The sequence below is a fragment of the Musca vetustissima genome, unplaced genomic scaffold, assembly GCF_032173495.1.
Source record: "Musca vetustissima isolate MV318-11 ecotype Yass unplaced genomic scaffold, APGP_CSIRO_Mvet_v1 utg704, whole genome shotgun sequence".
Classification (NCBI taxonomy): Eukaryota; Metazoa; Arthropoda; class Insecta; order Diptera; family Muscidae; genus Musca; species Musca vetustissima.
The window spans coordinates 1,002,232-1,022,197 of NW_026876336.1; the positions used below are offsets into that span (position 1 = coordinate 1,002,232).

Consider the following 19,966-nt stretch of genomic DNA (forward strand, 5'->3'; position numbering starts at 1 on the left):
TTTATAAAATTTTTATTGCCTTCTATTGTCTCGAAAAACATTATTGACAGTTTGGGGTGACAAGGTTCCGCAGCGAAGAAGATAAATGGGGGGTATCGAGAATAAAAAAAAAGAAATATGTGATGGCAAATGTTAACTAAATATGTTCCATAAAGATTGAAATTGTTGGGATTTTCAGCAGATATTTTTTGGGACATAAAACATAGATATTGGGGCTAATATTATGGTTTATTAGATTTGAAAGATTTAATATTGAGAAATTATGTTACAGATTTTTTCTAGTTTATTAATCTTAAGAAATTGGCTGCATAAAGGTGACCTACATAGAAAGGACCACTTCCATCTTTTAGCTGTCTAACAACAAAATTTCTTTAGGGTTTAATAGATAGAATAGATAGATTTAATCTTCTTTAGAATCTCTCCACTAAAGACAACACTCAAGTCTTCTATAAAGACTCCCTCTAGCTCGTCTAAAAAGAATCTATCCATTTTAAAGACTCCCTCCAAGTCTTCTATAAATAACTCCCTCCATTTAGAAAATAAAGACCACCTCCAGGCCTTCTATAAAGACTTCCTCCAACTGGTCTATAAAGAATCCATCCATTTATATTATAAAGACTCCCTCCAAGTATTCTATAAATAATCCCAACTCGTCTAAAAATGTCCGTCAGGTCGTCTACAAATACTTCATCCATTTAGACTATAAAGACTCCCTCCAATTCGTCTAAAAAATAACTGCAGTGCGTCTATAAAGACTCCCTTCATTTAGACTATAAAGACTACCTCCAGGCCTTTTATAAAGACTCCCTCCAACTCGTCTATAAAGAATCCATCCAACTCGTTTAAAAAATAATCTCAGTGCGTCTATAAAGACTCCCTCCATGTCTTCTATAAATATTCCCTCCAGATCGTCTAAAAAGAATCCCTCCAGTCCGTCTATAAAGATGGCCTCCAGCTGGCCTACAAAGACTCCCTCCAGTTCATACGTCCTTCAGTTCTTCATTTTGCCTGCAAAGGTTGAACGAAATTTTTTCGTTTATAGTCCCTGGAAAACTTGCTCTCTGTCTTTTTAAATCCATTTGTAAATTTTTGTTCCAATTTTTTTCAACATTTTTCCACTTTAGGGCAACACCACCCATCATCATCATCATCACCATCCTCGCTAGCTGTGAACACATCATCTGCAGCAGCATTTGAAATTGATATCAATTCTTTTGCCATGGAATTGAGTGATGGCAGCAAAATTTCATACAAGTGGAGATTGCAACTACAACAATATTTAATAAAAAATATATAGATATCTATGATATAGTGAAGATTTATGGAATACAAAATTCAAGTGAATGGCAAAAATAAAAATATATATTATTTTGCCTCATGGCAGATCACATAAAACAGCTGCAGTTGTTAGAAAAATATTTATAAAAATTAATTAAAGCTCAGGGGGTTAATTAAAATGTCTATCACAATGATGCCGATTAGAGAGCAGGGGAGTGGGGAGAAAGAATAAAAATACAGTTGGATATGAAATATAGAGGTCTGCAGCAAGTGTTAATATCGATAAATGGCTAATCCTTTAATGACTTAAATGGTCAACCAATCGAAGAAATGAAGAAAACCCCTAACAGCTGTTCTTTAATTGCCGGCAATTTTCTTTCTATATAATATTTTCTTAAATAAATATTACAAATTGACATGCTAGAAAACACCCAGACCATTTATAAGATACTATTTTTTCGAAAAATAAAGCGATTAGACCCTCAGCTCATATATCATGCAAACATGATGTTTTTCCAGCAGCCAAATTACACAATACCCCATCAACTCACATCACAGTAACACTGGTGCTGGTGCATCAATGCAGAGAGGTAGGGAGGGCGAGCGAACATGAGTGAGTGGCATTAAAAGTTAATCCCCAGAAAAGAAAATATTGGGTGTTCTTTTTTTTTGCTGGGTAATCCAAAATAATTGTTGCTTTCTTGCAGGCGTCAATGGCCGCCGTCGCTGATCATGTAGATGTGATGGTGGTGGTTGGTGTTGTCCCCTCTATAGTTTTTAGCTCACGTTTCTATGCCTTTGTCATTGTCATAAATAATAATTCCACACACAAAATTTATAGAAAAATATTCGGAAAAAAGGTCGAACATAAGGCGCTTAGACCTGGTAATTATGACTAGAAAAGGAAACATGCAATGTTTCAATATGGGGATTAGGAAATTAGTTCTTGCTATAATTGTTGGTTATGAGCAGAGAGGATCGTAGAGACAACTAAATTATTAGATATTACAGGAAATTATAGTGTTCAACAAGAACGACAAAAAAAGAAAAAAAAGACATTCTTCAGTTCGTTCATCTTTCCTCTATAAAAATTCTCCTTACGTTTTCCATAAGGGACTATTCTTTCATCTACAAAAATCGTCCAGAAATACCATTTAAGATTGTATATAAATATCATGATCATCCAAAAAGCCTTTAGCTTACCCATAAGGGGGTCCTTAACAATTTTCAATACTCATCGAAAAACATTTCCTTTAGCTCGCCTATAAGGATAAGGATTCCATTACGACTTTCAGACTCGTCGAGAGGGAGTCTTCACAGAGGACATAAAGGTCTCAGCTCATCTCAAAAGACTGACTTCAGTTTTTCATTAAACCTTACTTCAAAGGTCTTCTCTTCTCTATTAAAAATTTCGCCCATAAATTTTTGTCTCTTCTGCTCACCTATAAAATGTCTTTCTTCTTCGTGTCCTTTGACTTACATCTTCTTTAAAAACAAAATCTAAATAAATTATTACAACTAATGGCCATTTAAAAAACTTTCATTAAGTATCGATTTGCCAGTGAGAAGAAAAAATCATTTGAAAGTCATTTTATGGCATCCTTTTAACTTGACTTTTATAGTTTCCAGTGCATGTTCCAAAACAGAGGAAGTGGGGCGAGGAGGAGGAGGTAGAGCAGGAAAATGAAATAACGAAATTTTTATGACAATAGTTAAACTACCAAGAAAACACCTTTGTCAAGATGGTCTGGATCTTTTGTTTTTTATGTTCCTTTTCTTCTTCTTCTTCTTCAGTTTTCAGAAGATGATGAGTCAAGGCTATAAAGAGCGATGTGGACAAAGAAATCTGTGTTGCAACGAAGAGGAAGATGACAAGTTTACAGCTTGTTGTTTGAACTTTTTTTTTCTTAAAGTGAATTTTGCCAAGTATTTTAGAATGCATGCCAAAAAGGAGTGGAGGAGGAGGAGGGGAGGAGTAAGGTAAAATTGTATGGCTTGTATTAAGTCATTAAAGATGGTAACAAAGCAGGACTTGGCCCTGATTGTTGTCTTGGGTAAATATTTAGCTGTGAGTAAATAAAAAAGGGTGACTAATGGATACTTGTTTTCCAAGAGACTCTACAGGATTTAGGTATTGTAATGAAGCAGAAATAAAACTAGTTTATTTTGAGTTCGAAAAAAATAGACAACTTGTCTCTGAAAATTAAAACGGATTACTGAGAGTCCAGGTACAAAATTTGAATTTAATTCCCGCTCATTTTGCTGGAGTTAAATTTATGTTAGTGTCACTGGAGCTATTGTTTTCTGTGTGATCCATCACCAATAAAGTCCCAAACATGCAAATATTTCAGAATAATTTTTATTTTAGCTTTTCATTCATTCACCTGCCACCACCTTACCTCCACTTTGCAGTCGGCAAAGTCAGTTTGCTGCAAGGAACCACTCACTTTTGTCATACTTAAGCTTATGATAATGAAAGCCAAAGAATGAAGGGAAACACTACAACTATAGAACATAGCGAGAAGAGCACTCCAGAAGAGGAACATTGAAATTATAGTGCAATGCTTCACTGCTCCCTCCATCCGGCAAGCGTGAGCCATGAAAGTAGAGTTGTTAAGAGCTGGGGAAATGTAAAGGACACATATTTTTTTGTTGGTGTATCCTTCTTCCTCTTCATGTTCGTTTAACTGAAGCAAACCCAACAAGAGAGAGTATGGTTAGAAGAAAACGAAAAATTCGTTACAACAAAAACTGAGAAGAAAATATAATAAGAAACTACTTATTATTATAGTAAATAATTGAAGCTTGTTTTTGTTTTTGTTTTTTTGGGTGGCTTCACTTCTTTTCATTACAGCTGGAGCAAGGTGTACTTTATTAATATGGCTTAACCTAAATAGAGTCAGGGGGTAGTAACGTAAGAAACCACTACACCAAAAAATAGGAGCATGGTGTCCTCTCCAGTAAAATAAAAAAAATAATTTCAGATATACTTCAAAAATGAAGAGAAGCCAAAATAAATAAATAAAAATCGCTAAACAAAAAAATGCTAATTAAAAATGTGAAAATTAATTGGAAATCTAAGAAAATTAAAATAAATAATAATCATGGCAATAAAGGTTATTGTAAATATTGAAAATCAATTTGTAATTAGAAGGGGAGGCCATAATACAAAACTTATTTATGTGTGTGTGTGTGTGTGGGGCTCATGGGAATTAAAAAAAACTTGAAAGAGAGAAGGGGTTTTTATGGCAACTTTTCTAAGAAATATGAAGGAAATAGCCTGAAGGGAGGTTCTATAGTTGATCTGATGGGATTCTCTATAGATGAGATGAAGGGAACTTTTACGAACAGAAGTGAGTCTCTATTGACGGCCTGAAACGAATCTCTGTAGAAGATTTGAAAAAAGTATCTATAAAGATGATGAAGCGAGTTCCTATAGACAAGCCTACGCGAATCTTGATAGATGAGCTGAAGGGAGTCTTTTTGGATAAACTGAAGTGAGTCAAGCTGAGGGTATTTTAAGTGATGGATAGATATACTTTCACACAGATTTTAGTGAGTGTTATTATTTGTATATAAATCATTATTTTCAACATACTCGTGTATCTAGCGGTGTTATTAAATTTAAATATTGAGTACAATAATATTAAAATTTATTTTCTTTCAACGCGAAAATTGTCTACATGTTTATGTGGAACAGTTATTGTTTGGCAAATTAGAGGCCTGGATAATAGGATATCCCCAGCTATTTCAAATAACATAATTGCTAAATTACTTTATTCTAAATCATTTGATTGTTTTATTGCTGTAATAGATTATAATGGAGTATTGTAAATTATTTTCCTTGCCATGCTTTTTTCTCAATTATTTTCTTTTTTTGTAATTATAAACCATGTTAAACATGTGTTATTAGAATCATTAACTCCACTTGATTTCCTGTACATAGTTGTTTTGTAATTTCAAAAAAAATAAATGTTCTTGTAATTTAAATTGTTTTCAATTTTGTATTGTTGTATTTTTTTATTACCAGCTTTTTTTAGAAAAGCTTGAGGTTTTCCACAAGCACTCGAACATTATAGGGGTAATTAAGCATTTGGTTAATGTGTTTTAGATTTTTTTGCTACATTCATGGTTAGAAGCTAATTTTCCAACATTTTTCTGTTTTTTTGATGTAATGGTTTTCTAAGGGTCATGTTTTATGTTTTGTTAGAAAAAAAACAAAAAATCCACTTTGATGGAAATGGCTTGCCACTCAAATCCATCACAAGATCATCCATCATTTTGTGTTTAAATTTCTTTTTTTGATATATTGTGTTTTTTTTCAAAGGAGGGAGTAGATAAGAGGCCTGTCTCTCCTCCAAATTTGAGTTTTTCAATTAATTAAAAATTTTCCAATGTTGTTAAAAATTTTATGCCAATTTACAGTGGAAAACAACAACCATCATCATCACCATGGAAAAAAGTATGCTGGTGTGATGGTCATTCTCCATGATACAGTTTCCATAACTAATCATTGTGAGAATTGAAAGAAATAGAAAAACTTTGATTTCATTTCTTGTCCGAAACTTAACAACTACAACAGAAACAACAACAACAATAGTAATAATGGTGGTAATTCTTGGTGGTCCCATTACAGCCCAGTTGAGTCATTAAACTTGATCTGTTTCTTTTTTATTTTCTTTCCTACTATTTCTCCCCCCATCACATCCGTGGATTTTTTGTTGGTCACTTTACTGAGAACTTGCTTTCATGATTGTTGTTCTAATTTCGGCTAAGTGTTGTTTTGTTCTTCTTTTTTGGACAATATTTTCTTATCATTTTCGGTTAATTTATTTTTATTTTGTGTTTCATCCATTCATTCCTGGCAATGTAACCATGTTGTAGAATAAAAAATCATAGGGAAGTGGCTCATTTGTTTATAATTTAATAGGAGGAGGAGTATTTTGATTACTGAGATTTATTGTTGTAAAAGGCAATAACCAGAAAAAGGGACATAAGGACCAGTCAGTAAATCATTGGCTAAATAGTCCATGAAAAATTAATTATTATAAGTAGGAATTTTTAAAATGGTCCTTTGATCAAATATTCTGGCATTATATTCAGTTTCACATGACACATTTATGTACGTGTTCATACATATGTATATATGGGTGCGTCCATGTGGAGGGATGGACTCTCTAGATACGAAAAGGGACGTTGGAAGAACGTCTTCAAAGGGCAGCTGATTATAGACTGTTTAATCCGCCAAATAGAAGTGTTTTAAGAAGAGCAGGTAAGCAGTATTTATAGACGACCGGGGAACAGACTTCATAAGCCACTAAAGTGAGTTTTTATAGCAGACAAATAAAGGAGCATAGACATATTTATTGGCTATAACGATGTAATCCAAAAGTCCCAAAAGAAGATCTTCACATTATTTGATATCGGTTATAGCGAACATGTTCGCCGGTCCCTTGCCCATCGTTGTAAGTGATTTCGACTGTATTTATAAAATACCAGAGAAAAGCTTTTGTTGGAGAGCAAAAGGGGCCTACGAGAAATGAGATTTTACACTACGGAAATGGTCCTTCGACCAATTCTTCTAAGAAAAAATTCTAATTTAGGGTCACTAAGCATAAAAGAAAGGGGAAACACTTTATAAAAATAAGATTTTGTTGTAAGTCCGGAATTTTTATGGAAATTATTTACATAACCTCTTTGAGCTCCGTTATTATCCCATACTTGGGAATTAGCCACCTAGGAAAACAACTATCCTTTGTGTCATTTCAAAATTTCGTATTAATAAAATTCTTCATTTCACAAGAAAAAAACTACCAACTTACGTGTTCCTGAGAAAAAAATGTTTATTCGTTGGTTTGTATTTTTAATTATTTGTTTCCTTTCTCAAGAGCAAGTTTGCTTTTTTTGTTTGATATTTTTTTCCAGAATTTTTTTCCAAATGGAACGCAATGACGATAAAATTAATTAAAAATTACGAGTTTTATATCTTTGTTGTAGTTGTTCTTCTTTTTCTTCTTCTCATTTCCTCTTTCATTGCACAACCCTTTTGTGTAGTTGCCGCATGACTAGAGCAAAAGGTAATTGGATTAAAGCAAGATTTAGACAGTAATACAACAGAGCAGCAAAAAAGAGGTAAAACAGCAACAACAACAAACAGTAAAAGGTAAAGTAAAGGTAATGAAAAAATCATTATTTGAACATTTTCTCAGGGCAGCAGCAGCAACAACAACAACAACAGTCAAGAGAGCTAGCAATGTCACCTATGTTGGTTTAATTCAGGTCTTTGTTGTTGTTTTATTTACCTTTATCGGGAAAACTGAAAGCAATGTTACAGGTCAGGTCCCATAGTGGCCACAACAGTCAACTTAGTCAGGGGGCTTGAATGCATTCATCTTCGTTAAGGTCAATGATATGTGTGTTTGGGCCATTTAACTTTTGTTGTTGTTGTTGCTGTTATTTGGAATGAAAGATTATTAAGGCTTCATTGACTAATCTATTAACTTTTGGTAGCTGACTTTCCTCCGTCCCTCCTATCGTCTGCTCGGCTACAAAGCGCTTTTTAATTGTACAAGAATTTCAAATGCAATAAATGGTTGTAGAACCCTTTTTTGAGTAATTGTTCAGCATTTGGTCAAGTACATGTGTGGCATACATATGGGGATGCATGAATGAAATTCTATGACAGACGACAACACAACACCGAACCAGACAATAATGGTGTCGGTGTTGTAATTGTTTTTAAACTGAAAACTTGGAATTTTTACCTTTTTGGCTTAGAGTGAGAGAAAAAAGATCCCTTTTTCGTTTTGCCATGTTGACTGGTAGGGCCTTTTATGTACCTTAACCAATTTTGTTGTATTTTGTTTTTCGTTTTATGTCATGTTAACAACATTTAATGTGTTTTCTTTCACTTCTTGTCTTTTTCTCCTTACAAACTAATCAATTTTCGTTACACGTTCAATGGAAGTGCGATTGTCTGCTGACTTGGGGTCGGGTCGGTCGTGTTTTCCTGTTTTTCCAAAGTTAATTCCTTTTCTCTCGGTGTGTGTGTGTGCAGAGGTAAGTTTTTGTTTATCGTTCTTCTATGTTTGTTTTTAAATGAAAAAAAGGAAAAAATTCTAAAGAACAAACGCAATTCAAAATAATCGAATGTTGGGGATGGGAGGGAGTGCGGTAGGGAGAGTTGTCGGGGGGTTTAACTATTGTTATGCTGTTGCAATCAAGTAAATCCTTTTATTGCATGCAATAGACCCCTTTCTAGAATTGGTACTGCTGGGATTACGTCAATGACTGTAATAATACAATATGTACCTTTGTAGACGTCCGTCAGTCAGTCAGCCATTCACTCAAACTCACTCAATCTTTCAAGTCATTGTCAATATTTGCTGACTGATGTTTGTTGTTATTATTTTTACAATAAAACTGATTTCAGTGTTTCTGTTTTATTTTTTCTTTTTTTTTTCTAACCTCAATCTACAATGGATAGATATGTGATTAAAAAATCTGTTTTGATTTGAATGACAAAGAAGGTGGAAGTTAAATGAAAATGTATTTTCTTTGCAAGCATAATACAAATGAATTTTGCAAAATAGATTTAATTAAAAAAATGTAATAGATTAATTTAGTTTTTGACAATGTTACAGAATAAAATTTGTTCGAGAATTTATTTTTATAAAGAAAATTTTGAACAAAAAGGTTTATTTGGGGATTTTATGGGTTTACAACCCTAAAAATGTTAATGTCACAATTGTCGTAAATGTCAAATATTTGTATAAAACCCAAAAACTTTATTTTTTAATATTTAGAAGAGATAAAATTCGATAAAAATGAATTTTCAATCGACTTAATTCAAAATTTAATAGATTTTTTAGTTTTAGACAATGTTACAAAACAAAATTTCTTTAATAATGAATTTTTATAAAGAAAATTCAGTGAAAATGTTTTATTTAGGGATTTTATGGGTTTACAACCACAAAAAATTGAAATGTCGCAATTGTCGTAAATGTCAAAAATTTGTATAAAACCAAAAAAAACATATTTTTTAATGATTAGAAGTCATATTATGCGATTTTTCATAAACAAAACCGTAAACTGGTAAAAGTCGCAAATGTCGCAGATGTCAAAAACTTGTATAAAACCATTGTTTTAGATTTTTAGAAAGGTTTTTATGCAATTTGTACCTAACTAGACAAAATATGTAAAAGTTTGAAATGTCGTAAACGTCAATAACGTATATAGTAATGTCAAAAATGTAACTTTTAAAAATATACAATATTGTATCAAAAAAATAAGCAATGAAATATTTCTCTTTGAGTTGCATAAAAAGTATAATACCTTAAAAAATTATTATCTTTTTACTATCCAATTTATAACCCCTCTTTTTCGAGTTTGTCCCTTTTACAAATGCTGGCCATAAATATCATCTTAAATGTAGTAGAAAAAAGAACGACCATTTATGATTATGGCTAATGACCAACCAACTAACTATTATTGTTGGCGGTATTTATGGCCTAGGAAGAAAGGGTTCAGCGAACGTTCTCAACAAATAAAAGAGGAATAAATATTTACTCCCCCTCTTTTAATTTGTAAAGGTTTCCTACAAAAAACCCTAATTTGTTTGATATTAACCATACTTCCACCATATGCATCATCATCATCGCCACCACCGCCATCATCATGATCATCATTGGACACACAACCAAAAAAACCGAAGTTGGCAGTAGTTCACTGTTTGCTTCATTACTCATTCTGTGTGATTAAAATTTAACAAGAAAAATTAAGCTGAAAATGCATTTTTGTTAACTTTTATTACTTTTGCCTTTGTGTGAGTGACTGACTGAGTGTATGTGTTGGATTATTTTTTTTGTTTTTCTGAACAGTTTTTCGTTGTAGTTTTACGTATTTTTTTCTGTTTTTTTTTTAGTTGGTGGGTTGGGGGATAAATTCCGTGCTCTTTTGTTTCCATGAAACAAGTCAAAGATTAATGATACCTGGGGCTTGTGTTGGAGAGTATGATTTTTACCTTTACAGTTTAAGTTGAATGCAAGCAGCAGCATCAGCTTTTGCTGTACCTTACAATACTCATGATGATGAGTGGGGATACCTGCATGGATGGATAAATGCTGAAACATTCCAATACCATGATGATGCCGCTTTCAACTCCTCCCCCTCTTTCAAAAATTTATATGGGTTTGTTGTTCTTGGCCCGAAACGTATTTTTTTCGTATGATATGGCCGTTATTACAAAAGTAAACCGTTTTTTGTTGTTGTTTTGTTATTGCAGTTCCCTGTAACATTGATGAGTGTGTAGTGTTACAACCACCTCTTGTGCGAGGATGCTGCAGCAGTTCACCGTTGTTGGGAATGGTAACACAAATAACAATGACGACGATGATGCCCCGCTGACGATGACTATGTTGAGATATTTGCCTGAATGTTAATGCTAAAAATCCATTAAATTTCATTTGAAATTGAATCTTTGTTTCGGAGGTAGTTTTTTTTGTTATAACCTGGCCTTTTCATTCATTCATATATCAGCGTTAAGTTCAATAACTCAAAGCCTTCCATAAATCTTTGTTGATTTTAGGTTCTTTTTTGTAAAAACGAAGATGAGATTTTTATGGAAAACTGGTATTTTAACACCAACCAATTGATGTTTGATTTAATTTAAGACCTACAAAGGTTTGGTATAATCCCAATATGAATCATTTGCGAGATTTGATTTACAGATATTCTCAATAAAAAAAATTTGCCAAAGATGTCATCAAAAAGTATTGAAGTCAAATATTAAATCCAAAGGAAAATTTTCGTAGAAAAAATTATAAATTAATTTAAAATTGTTAATAAAAATATTGTTTGATTGGGAGATTATTTCGTTGAATAGTCAACATTTATCTTAAAAAATGGAAATTGGAAAATATATATGACTAACGCAAATTGATAAAGATTCGCCTACAAACTCCCAGCTTGGGCGCCAGTTAGAAAATATCTTTTTTTTCTGAAAATTCCATAATTTCCCTAACAATTATTGTGCACCATGTATATACTGCATAGTTACCATTTATCTTAAAAAATATTAATTGGAAAATATATATGACTAACACAAATTAATAACGATTCGCCTACAAAGTCCCTGCTTGGGCGCCAGTTAGACAATAGTGACAAAAAATAGCCTATTTATGCATAGGAATCGCATAACAACGTTTTTTTCTTTGGAAAAAACGTGACAGAGGGTGTTAGTTAGTTTTCATTAGGACTAAAAATCCCTGCTTGGGCGCCAGTTAGAAAATAGCCTTTTTTGCATATTTGTATGACTACGATTTTTTACTATAGAAAAATTTGACAGGGGATGAGTTTTGTTTTTTTTTTCTTTTGGACCAAAATATTTTCTGTTTTTCCCAAAATGCCATAATTTCCCTAATGAACCCTAAACGATTGTTTTTATCTCCTGAAGAATCTTCTCAAATAGAAAAAGGAGAAGTTTCTCAATTAGTGGCCTATGTTAATGAAGTATTTTGTTACCAAAGATATTTATCTAAAGAATTCGATATCCCATTCCTTAAGTTCTATTTGTTTTTCTTTCTATTTATGAAACGACAATTTCCCGATAGTTTTGTGAAACTTGATCAACTAAATCCAATTAATGATAAATGTTCGATAGCAAAAGATATCATCATCGTTTTGGTGGAAAAACGGCTATTTGTTATCTTTGACTGTCTTGTGAGACAATTTCATGGGAGAACTACCCCCATGTCAAACAGACAAATAAAATGCATCCCCTTTGTTTGTGGGGGGAGCGACAAAAATGAAACTATTCGATTTGGGGTTGACATTATGGATGGCTTGTGTCTGTATTTATTTTTATTGGTTTTTATATTAATTTGATTTTTCCCGTTGCATTTTCTTAAAAGGGATTTTTTTTGTTGTTGGTCGGCCGGCCAGCCAAAGGAAGGAAATCAAACATAAAAACACTATTTGCTAAGTAATGCCGGAATTGCCAGTAAATTTCTTAGGCCATATCCTTTTTTCCGCTCAAGTGACAAATATTTATCATACAAAAGGGATGATACAAAATGGTTATTACCAACAATATCCTTATGATTTGTGAGAGGGGAGTGGGGCGAATAGGCTATATGCTTGTTATTTTTTTAAGGAAGGAAGGAAAGAAGAAAGAATTTTTGGTGTGGGAGGGGGATGACCATAATAATAAACTCCCACTAAAATATAAATCAATTTATGGTTGTCTATAAATTCATGAGCATAATTTTCAAAGGCAAATATATATTTTTTTATTTTGAGAGGGAAGGGGGTGCTGGCAATTTTTGGCCATAACAATGACTATTTGCAAAATCATTATTTCCTTTGAGGAGCAGTATTTTTTATCATTATCATTTCCCTAAGTTGGGTAGAAATTTAAAACTCCCTTGGGTTTTACTGGCAACTGATGATGTCATTTTGTACCCATCCACCATTTCCATATAGACGCCTTCGCATTTCGAAACGTTTGATTTTTGAATTTTCTGTTTTTAAATTCCACTTCTTCTTCGTCTTCTTGTTTCATTGCAAAATGCCTTTTCTTACCACTTTTGCAAATTGAAAAATTCTGTTTTGAATGGTATTTGATTTATGGCCAACACTTATTGCAAAATTTTTTGGTTGTAACGAACGGTTAGTTGGCATTCCCGAGTAAACAAGGGTGATATTTTTAAGAGGGAGGGTTGATAAAAAATTTATACTGTAACCTACAGTCTGTAATTTCGAAAATAGTTGGGAGTACTAATTCAAATTAAAAGAGTATGAAATCGATATGAGGCTTCAAATTGGGAAATTTTTCTCAATACTAGGACTTCTCGGTTTTTCAAGACTTTAAAATGGTTTACTGATGAAAACCTAAAATATCTGTTTTAGACTAAATGGATTTTATATTAAAAATTCGAAATTGGGGAAAGGAACACTAATACTTGGACCTTTCAATATTCCTAGGAAAGAAAGAACATGGAGTCTTAATATCTTAAAATATTCCAATAAAAACGTTTGATTCAGAGCCGAAATGGGAAATGATTAAAAAATGGCACTTGTTAATTTTTAAAAAATATATACTGCCTAAAAATCTGAATAATGGATTTTTATTTAAAGCAACGGTTTAATATTCGCCTGTTTCTGATATAGAACTGGCCATGGAAGCATAAATACCCTCCGTACAATTCAGTACCCTCCAATTTTGAATAGCAAAATTTTTTATTGAAAAATTAAGGCCACTTCAAGTGGATCTACCTTCGGTCATCACATAAAAATAGCTTTAGGTAAATAACAATTTTGGCTGCATACAAAAATAAAAAAAATATTTTTCTTATCTACTTTCCAAAATTGTTACCAGGAATATTTTTCCATTTTATCTGTTCTATTTTTTTTTTCTAACTTTGGATTGCATGCCCCCAAACTCTCGATTGTCTGCAATCTCCATTACCACACAAACTAGCCAACATTTGTAACAGATGATGCTATTCTCATCTTTTTTCATATTTTGTATATTCAACGTTTTTTCTATTCATCTTTTGTAGTGTTGTTAAGGGAATTCTTCTGCTTCTTCATGTTCTTCCACCAATTCTATTTTATAAATAAGGTCATAAAAATTCATAGATCATAATGGGGAAATAGAATGACAACTTGCACTTAAAAGAATAATGGGTTAAACGACAACAACCACCAATAACATCCCATACCACATGCCAACCCTTGGTGGCATGGTTGGTTAAAGCATCTTTTCCGAAATGCATTCCTAAAGCGGGGAGGGAGGTGGATGGGAGGGAAAAATAGGCATCTGGTATGCCATGCTTAAGCTTTAATTGTCATTTTATGTAAACAAATAGCTTTCAAATGGTTCATTAGAAAAAAGTATATTTAATATGCAAACACTCAACAAGAACAACCACAATAAAAAGAAGAAGAAGACGTCATCTTCCTTATGTTTTATTGAAATGCAATGACTTTTATTCCCCCCCTCAGTTGGTATTTTCAATCGTGTGTGTGTGTGTGGTAAAATGCCCAGCTGTATTTGTATTCTGTGGAGCAGCATTAAACCTCTCCCCTTGCCTTTGGTCTTTCATTAAACATTTTATTTTTTGCTATTTGAAATATTTTTCTGTGGCTTGTTTATTTTAAATATTTGTTTAATTTTGAAGTTTATGACATGAATACAAATATTTCTAATTTTTGATGGGACATTCATTCCCCAATTTTGGGGTTTGCCACAGATGCACACAATATGCACATTTTTTATGATTGAAATGTCTTTGGAATGAAGGGGGAGGATGGATGTCTGTAGTCTTTCCCCGTTTTATTAATTGTGCATAATTAAATAAATATGTTTCTTTTTGTTTGAGAAAATATTTTCCCCAAAAAAGAATTTTAATGAAGTTGTGATAATTTACAAATGATGTCATGTTAGAAAGAAATTACAAAATATTTGTAATTTTTGAAAAAAAAAAAAACAACAAAGGGAAATACTAAGATGGGAGGGGTGGGAGCAGAAAAAATTGGAATAATTTTTTTTTAAGGAAAATACATAGCTAAAATGGACTTAAACCACTTTCAAAATAAGCGATTCATGTATCTGACTGATAGAAATCTACATGAAAAATATCACTAAAATATCATTGAAAAAATCTTGTATATGAATATTATTACTGATATTTTTTATATTTGAAAAACAATATCGAAGAATTGAAGAATTTTTCTATACGAAAATAAATCACTCACTCGAGATCGTTTTTATGGAATTTTCAATAACTGACAGTTAATTTCAGAAAATTCGGTTATTTCCTTTATATTTTTCTGAATTGTTTGTCAAAGGTCAATTCCTCAAAACTGTTGACCCTGCTCAAAAGAAAATTATATTTGTTATTTTCTTTTTGAAGAAAAGCGTTTTGTTTTATTGTCCCATATTTTATTAGTATTTTTTATTTAAAACAATTAATTTTTACATCTTACTTTTAATAAAAGAAAAACAGGTCAGTAAGTTGAGTCATGTGCTCAAAGTGGGGGGTCAAAGTTTAAATGGCCCTAACACGGTTTCGGGGAAATCATAAAACAAATAACTTTCATAATTTCTATGTTACGGACCTTTTTATGAGTGAAATTTTCTTAAGAAGAAAATAAAAACAACAAGACATCTAAAACAACAACAACACAAAAATCATGCCTTGTAATTAAACCTGTTAAAAAGAGTTAATAGAGATAAAGGCATGACAAGCAAAAAATTAAAAATAAAAAAAAAATGTTGCAATTTGTTGTCAGCTATTAACGGAAATAAGCTTGACTTGTTTTTTGTTTAGCTCTTCTTGTTCAACTTTTTCTTGGTTTGTGAATAACAGGAAAGGCTAAAAAACTGACTGACTACCTCTATAAAAAAAAAATCAACATGGTCCCATGTAAAGAAGGTTCCCATGATTAGCATCGCAGCTTTGCTGGGAATGACATAGAAAAGTAAAAAGACTCGCAAAAGGTATTCATTACTAAAGAGAGCTTTACTTTCAATTCTGCTTGAAAATGGAAATTCATAGGAATAGCAAGATGCCATCAACAACAGCAGCAGTAACATCATCGTCATCTCATCCACATGACAGTAAAATATTGCATTAAACACTGTCATAAAAAAGAGAAGCTGTTACAAAAAGAAGAGATTTGCGTAAAAAAACAACTTGGTGTTTAAGTTCCTAAGAAATTTATAGGATTTTCACTTTTAACTACAAGAAAAAAGTGGCAGGGAATTTGTGGGAAAACATTTATGCTGGGGATTCGAGGTAAACTTCTTAAATAGTGAAGAATACAAAAACATGAACTATTTGTTTCATTATCTGTGTGCCTTACTAGAAACCGCTTACCTGACTCATTACTGTTTGATGATAAATAATAAAATATTACATTTGTATAAATGCCATGGTAAAGTGGGAATGAATTTTGTGTTTAAAAATTTATCAATATATCCTTTGTACATATTTAATTCTCCCTTTTTCCTTTGGTCAACTACATTTAGCATTATCATACCCATTACATTTTGATGAAAAGTAATCAAAGAACCCAAAACTTAGGCATGGCATTTGCCTAGGTTTTTTATACCTGGTTTGATTTGAGTTTTTTTATTATAAAACCTAAACACCAACTCTAAACCTAGCTTTGTATTTATTTCATTGATTTCGGAACTAAAAAAATATCATTACCAAATCAATTACATTGTGATGAAAAATAATGGATGAAGCCCATGTTTTATTACCAAATCGATTACATTGTGATGACAAATAATGCATGAACCCTATGTTGATGCAATTTTCTTAATTTTTTAGTTTCAATTGCCTTTGTACCACATCTATTCCCTCAGTGTATTTTCGCATCATGAGACAAACTTACAACACCACTTTTCTATTTGTATGTTTCTGGGCCAAATTGTTGTTGGGTAAATTTTTTTTATTATTCCCAGCCAGTTGTTATTCTCCCTGCCATAAACTGGCAATGTGTAATCATAGATATTAAGATTTGCTTTTTTACTTTTTCACTTCATTTGGAATATTTTATTTTTTTCCACTTTACAATGTTTATTTTACCTTCTTCTTCTTGTTGCTTAACATTATCTATCTTGGTGTTGTTAGTTGCAATTTAATTAAGTCTTTAGCAAATATTTTAATAATTTCCCTATCTTATCGCCAAGATGAAATGAAACTGGAAGTCTTGTGATGGATGTTATAATTTTGGTGACGATGATAATTATGATGTGCTATTTAGCATTTTTGTTGTTGGTAAAATTTACGAAATATTTCCTAGATAATTAGGAAATATTTCATAAGATTTTCTCAAAACCACTATCATAAAAAATTGCCTAATTTTTTAGATAAATATTTTGCTTGTTTGTTAAACACCATTTGTTGTTAATAAAATTTAATTTGAAGTCATCATAATGATAGCAAGTGTCAAAGAGCTTAATAAAGTCTACTGTGATTTCGTAAAGATAATTATCTAACTGGCGTTTAAAATTTTTCGAAACAATAAAACTTTTAAGGTAGTATATATAAATAATCCCCTAACATGTGACAAATTGATGCTGCCTAAAATCTTGTGAGGTGTATTGCAAAGACAGGTGTTACTACCAAAGAAAAATTTCATGCAAATCCACATTAAAAGAAATTACAAAGAAATGTAAAAATATTTTTTTAGAGAACATTTTTGGGGAAAAAATTAATTTTTTTTCTTATGGAACTAAATTTGTTCCTCAAACATTTTTTTCCATTTATTACCGTCATAAGATCCCATAATATGAATGCACTCATGCTAACGACTTTTAATAAATTTCCAATATTATTATAGCCCATTTTGTTATTAATTTCATAACATAGGCCTTGAAATTAACTGCCTATCATCAAAATAAAATCAAAAGCTTCGTGTTGTTAAATTATGGCTTTGAAAAAATCTCAAATTACAGCGGGTCGATTTGTTTAAGGGAACCCCCCCATTCTCAATTTTTTATTTTTAAGATTTTAAATGGGCTGGTAAATGAATACCAATGCTTGTTAAGGTTTGTAACTTTGCACATATATATTTGAAGATTTAAAAAGGAAGAAAAATAATTTACAAAAAAATTTTGTTGTTGTTTTTTGTGATCAAAGAAAACTCCTTATTTTTGATGGCGGGCATGATAACTCCTCACTGGAACATCGGAATCCGAAAATTCCAACGGTGTTAGAAAGAGTACATGTCTGGCTCTCGTATGAACTAGGATTATTGACTTCGCTCTAAAATTAACAAAATGGCGGACCTTTGAAAAAAATATATTTGAAAAATCGCCAATTTTTTACCAAAATCAAAGTTAAAAAATAAGGAAGATCTTCACCGATTGGCTTTATCCTAGTTCATACGATAGATATACACTCACAGAGAAACGTGTAAAAAATTGAAATCGATTGGGTTATTAGTTTTTGAGTTATCGTGCCCGCCATTCGCAAAAAAATGTTTAGAGAAAAACGCGTTTAAAGTTTGAGAAGCCCTTCAGCCGTCACTTGATGCTGACACAATAAATCGGTTATATCTTCAAGAGTTCTTGAGATTTTTACTTGAAATTTTGCAGGGACATTTTTGAATTAGTGTAGATTGGAATTAAGTCAACAAAAATTTTGACCCCGAGAATGGGGGGGTCCCCTTAAATCTAGTTTACAAGATATAAAGATTTTCCACTTACCTATTACGATAAAATTCATAAGAATAAATACTGCTGCCGCTGCTGCTATTGTGGTTTTGGCCAATGGATTTTGGCCCAGTTTTAGTTTGCCTATGGGCCCCATGCTGCTGCTTTTGATGTTGCTGTTGTTGAGTTTAATGTTGTCTGTGGTGTTGTTATTATTTTTAACTAGATTTCTATTTTGTTTTTGATATTTCGTACCAACAATCAATTTGTTTGATATTGGCAAATTTTCCGCGTTTAGAAATAAATATCAGAAAAATATTCTGCACTTTATTTACTTTTGCAATTTTCCGGAATCAGGTAAGTTTTATTTTTTTCCAAATAAAAATAAAATCAAACAAGCAACAACATGAGTGACGAGCTAGAGTGTTGCTGTTGTTGTATGCTTTTATGCAAATAAATTGGAAAATTTTCAATTGGTTTTTCTTTTTTTAGTTTTTTTTTTTTGCGAAATAAATTGCACAATTTGTGGTGATGATGTTGCTAAGGTGGGCTGGATGGATGTGACGGCGCGACAACACGCGAAATCAAAGCCTGATTTTTTCTATATTGAATTAGTTGTCAAATGTTTAGTTATGATGATGATGATGTTGTTGCAGCGCATAAATGCACGGGACATGTGTGTAGAGCTGTAAAGAGAGAGAGTGAGGGGGATATGTTATTGAAAGAAATTTTATTTAACTAAATAAATTGTAATGGATAAAATAAACACACACACATATAAATAAATTGTATTTTTTCGACAAATAACAAAAATTGAAATCCTCTAAATAACAAATAACATTTAGCTATGTATATGGTTTTTTTCGTATATATAAGTAAACAATTTTTGGTATATTAAACTTTATTTTGTTTTATTTGCAGACGTATTGAAGCAAATGTGCATTTCAAAATAGTGATGGAAAATTGGGTGTTGAAAAAAAAGTCACATATAGTTGTATAAAATAATATCACAAATTATATTTTTATATACAAATATTATTGCTGATGATCATTCTCTACATAGAGGAATATAACTGACGTTTTTATATGAAAAAAAATATTTTTCTATATAGAAAAATTGTCATTGATTATAATTTTCTATAAAGAGAAATGTCACTGATCAAATATTTTTAGAAAAAATCGCGGATGAATATTTCTGTATAAAAATATATCTCCGATAATAAAATATCACTGACGAAGAATGAATATTTTGGTGTAAAAATATATCACTGATGACATTTTTTCGATATAAAAAAATCATTGAAGATTTTTTTTTAAATATTTTTTTAAAAAAAAACTTCAATATTTTTTATAAAAATATCACCAATTTTAAATATTTTATCAGTTTTTTTTTCGAATAAATGTACTGAAAATATTGTTCAATTTTTTTTGTTCAACATTTTTTTTTCTTTAAAAATATTCTAAAAAAATTAAAAAAATCTTTAATAATTTTTTATAAAAGTATTATTAAAAAAATAA

At 31.5% G+C, this 19,966-nt stretch overlaps 1 protein-coding gene across 6 annotated transcripts in view; it reads right to left on the reverse strand.

Moving 5' to 3' along the window:
• Positions 1 to 18,632, reverse strand: part of LOC133338856 (fasciclin-2) — a 91,593-nt gene extending 72,961 nt beyond the window's left edge. For all 6 annotated transcript variants that reach the window (XM_061546968.1, XM_061546966.1, XM_061546965.1 and 3 more), the window contains exon 1: positions 18,503 to 18,632. In XM_061546968.1, the coding sequence (XP_061402952.1) occupies positions 18,503 to 18,605 (103 nt within the window). In that variant the 5' untranslated portion in view covers positions 18,606 to 18,632. The remainder of the gene's footprint in view (positions 1 to 18,502) is intronic.
• Between the last annotated feature and the right edge of the window lie 1,334 nt (positions 18,633 to 19,966).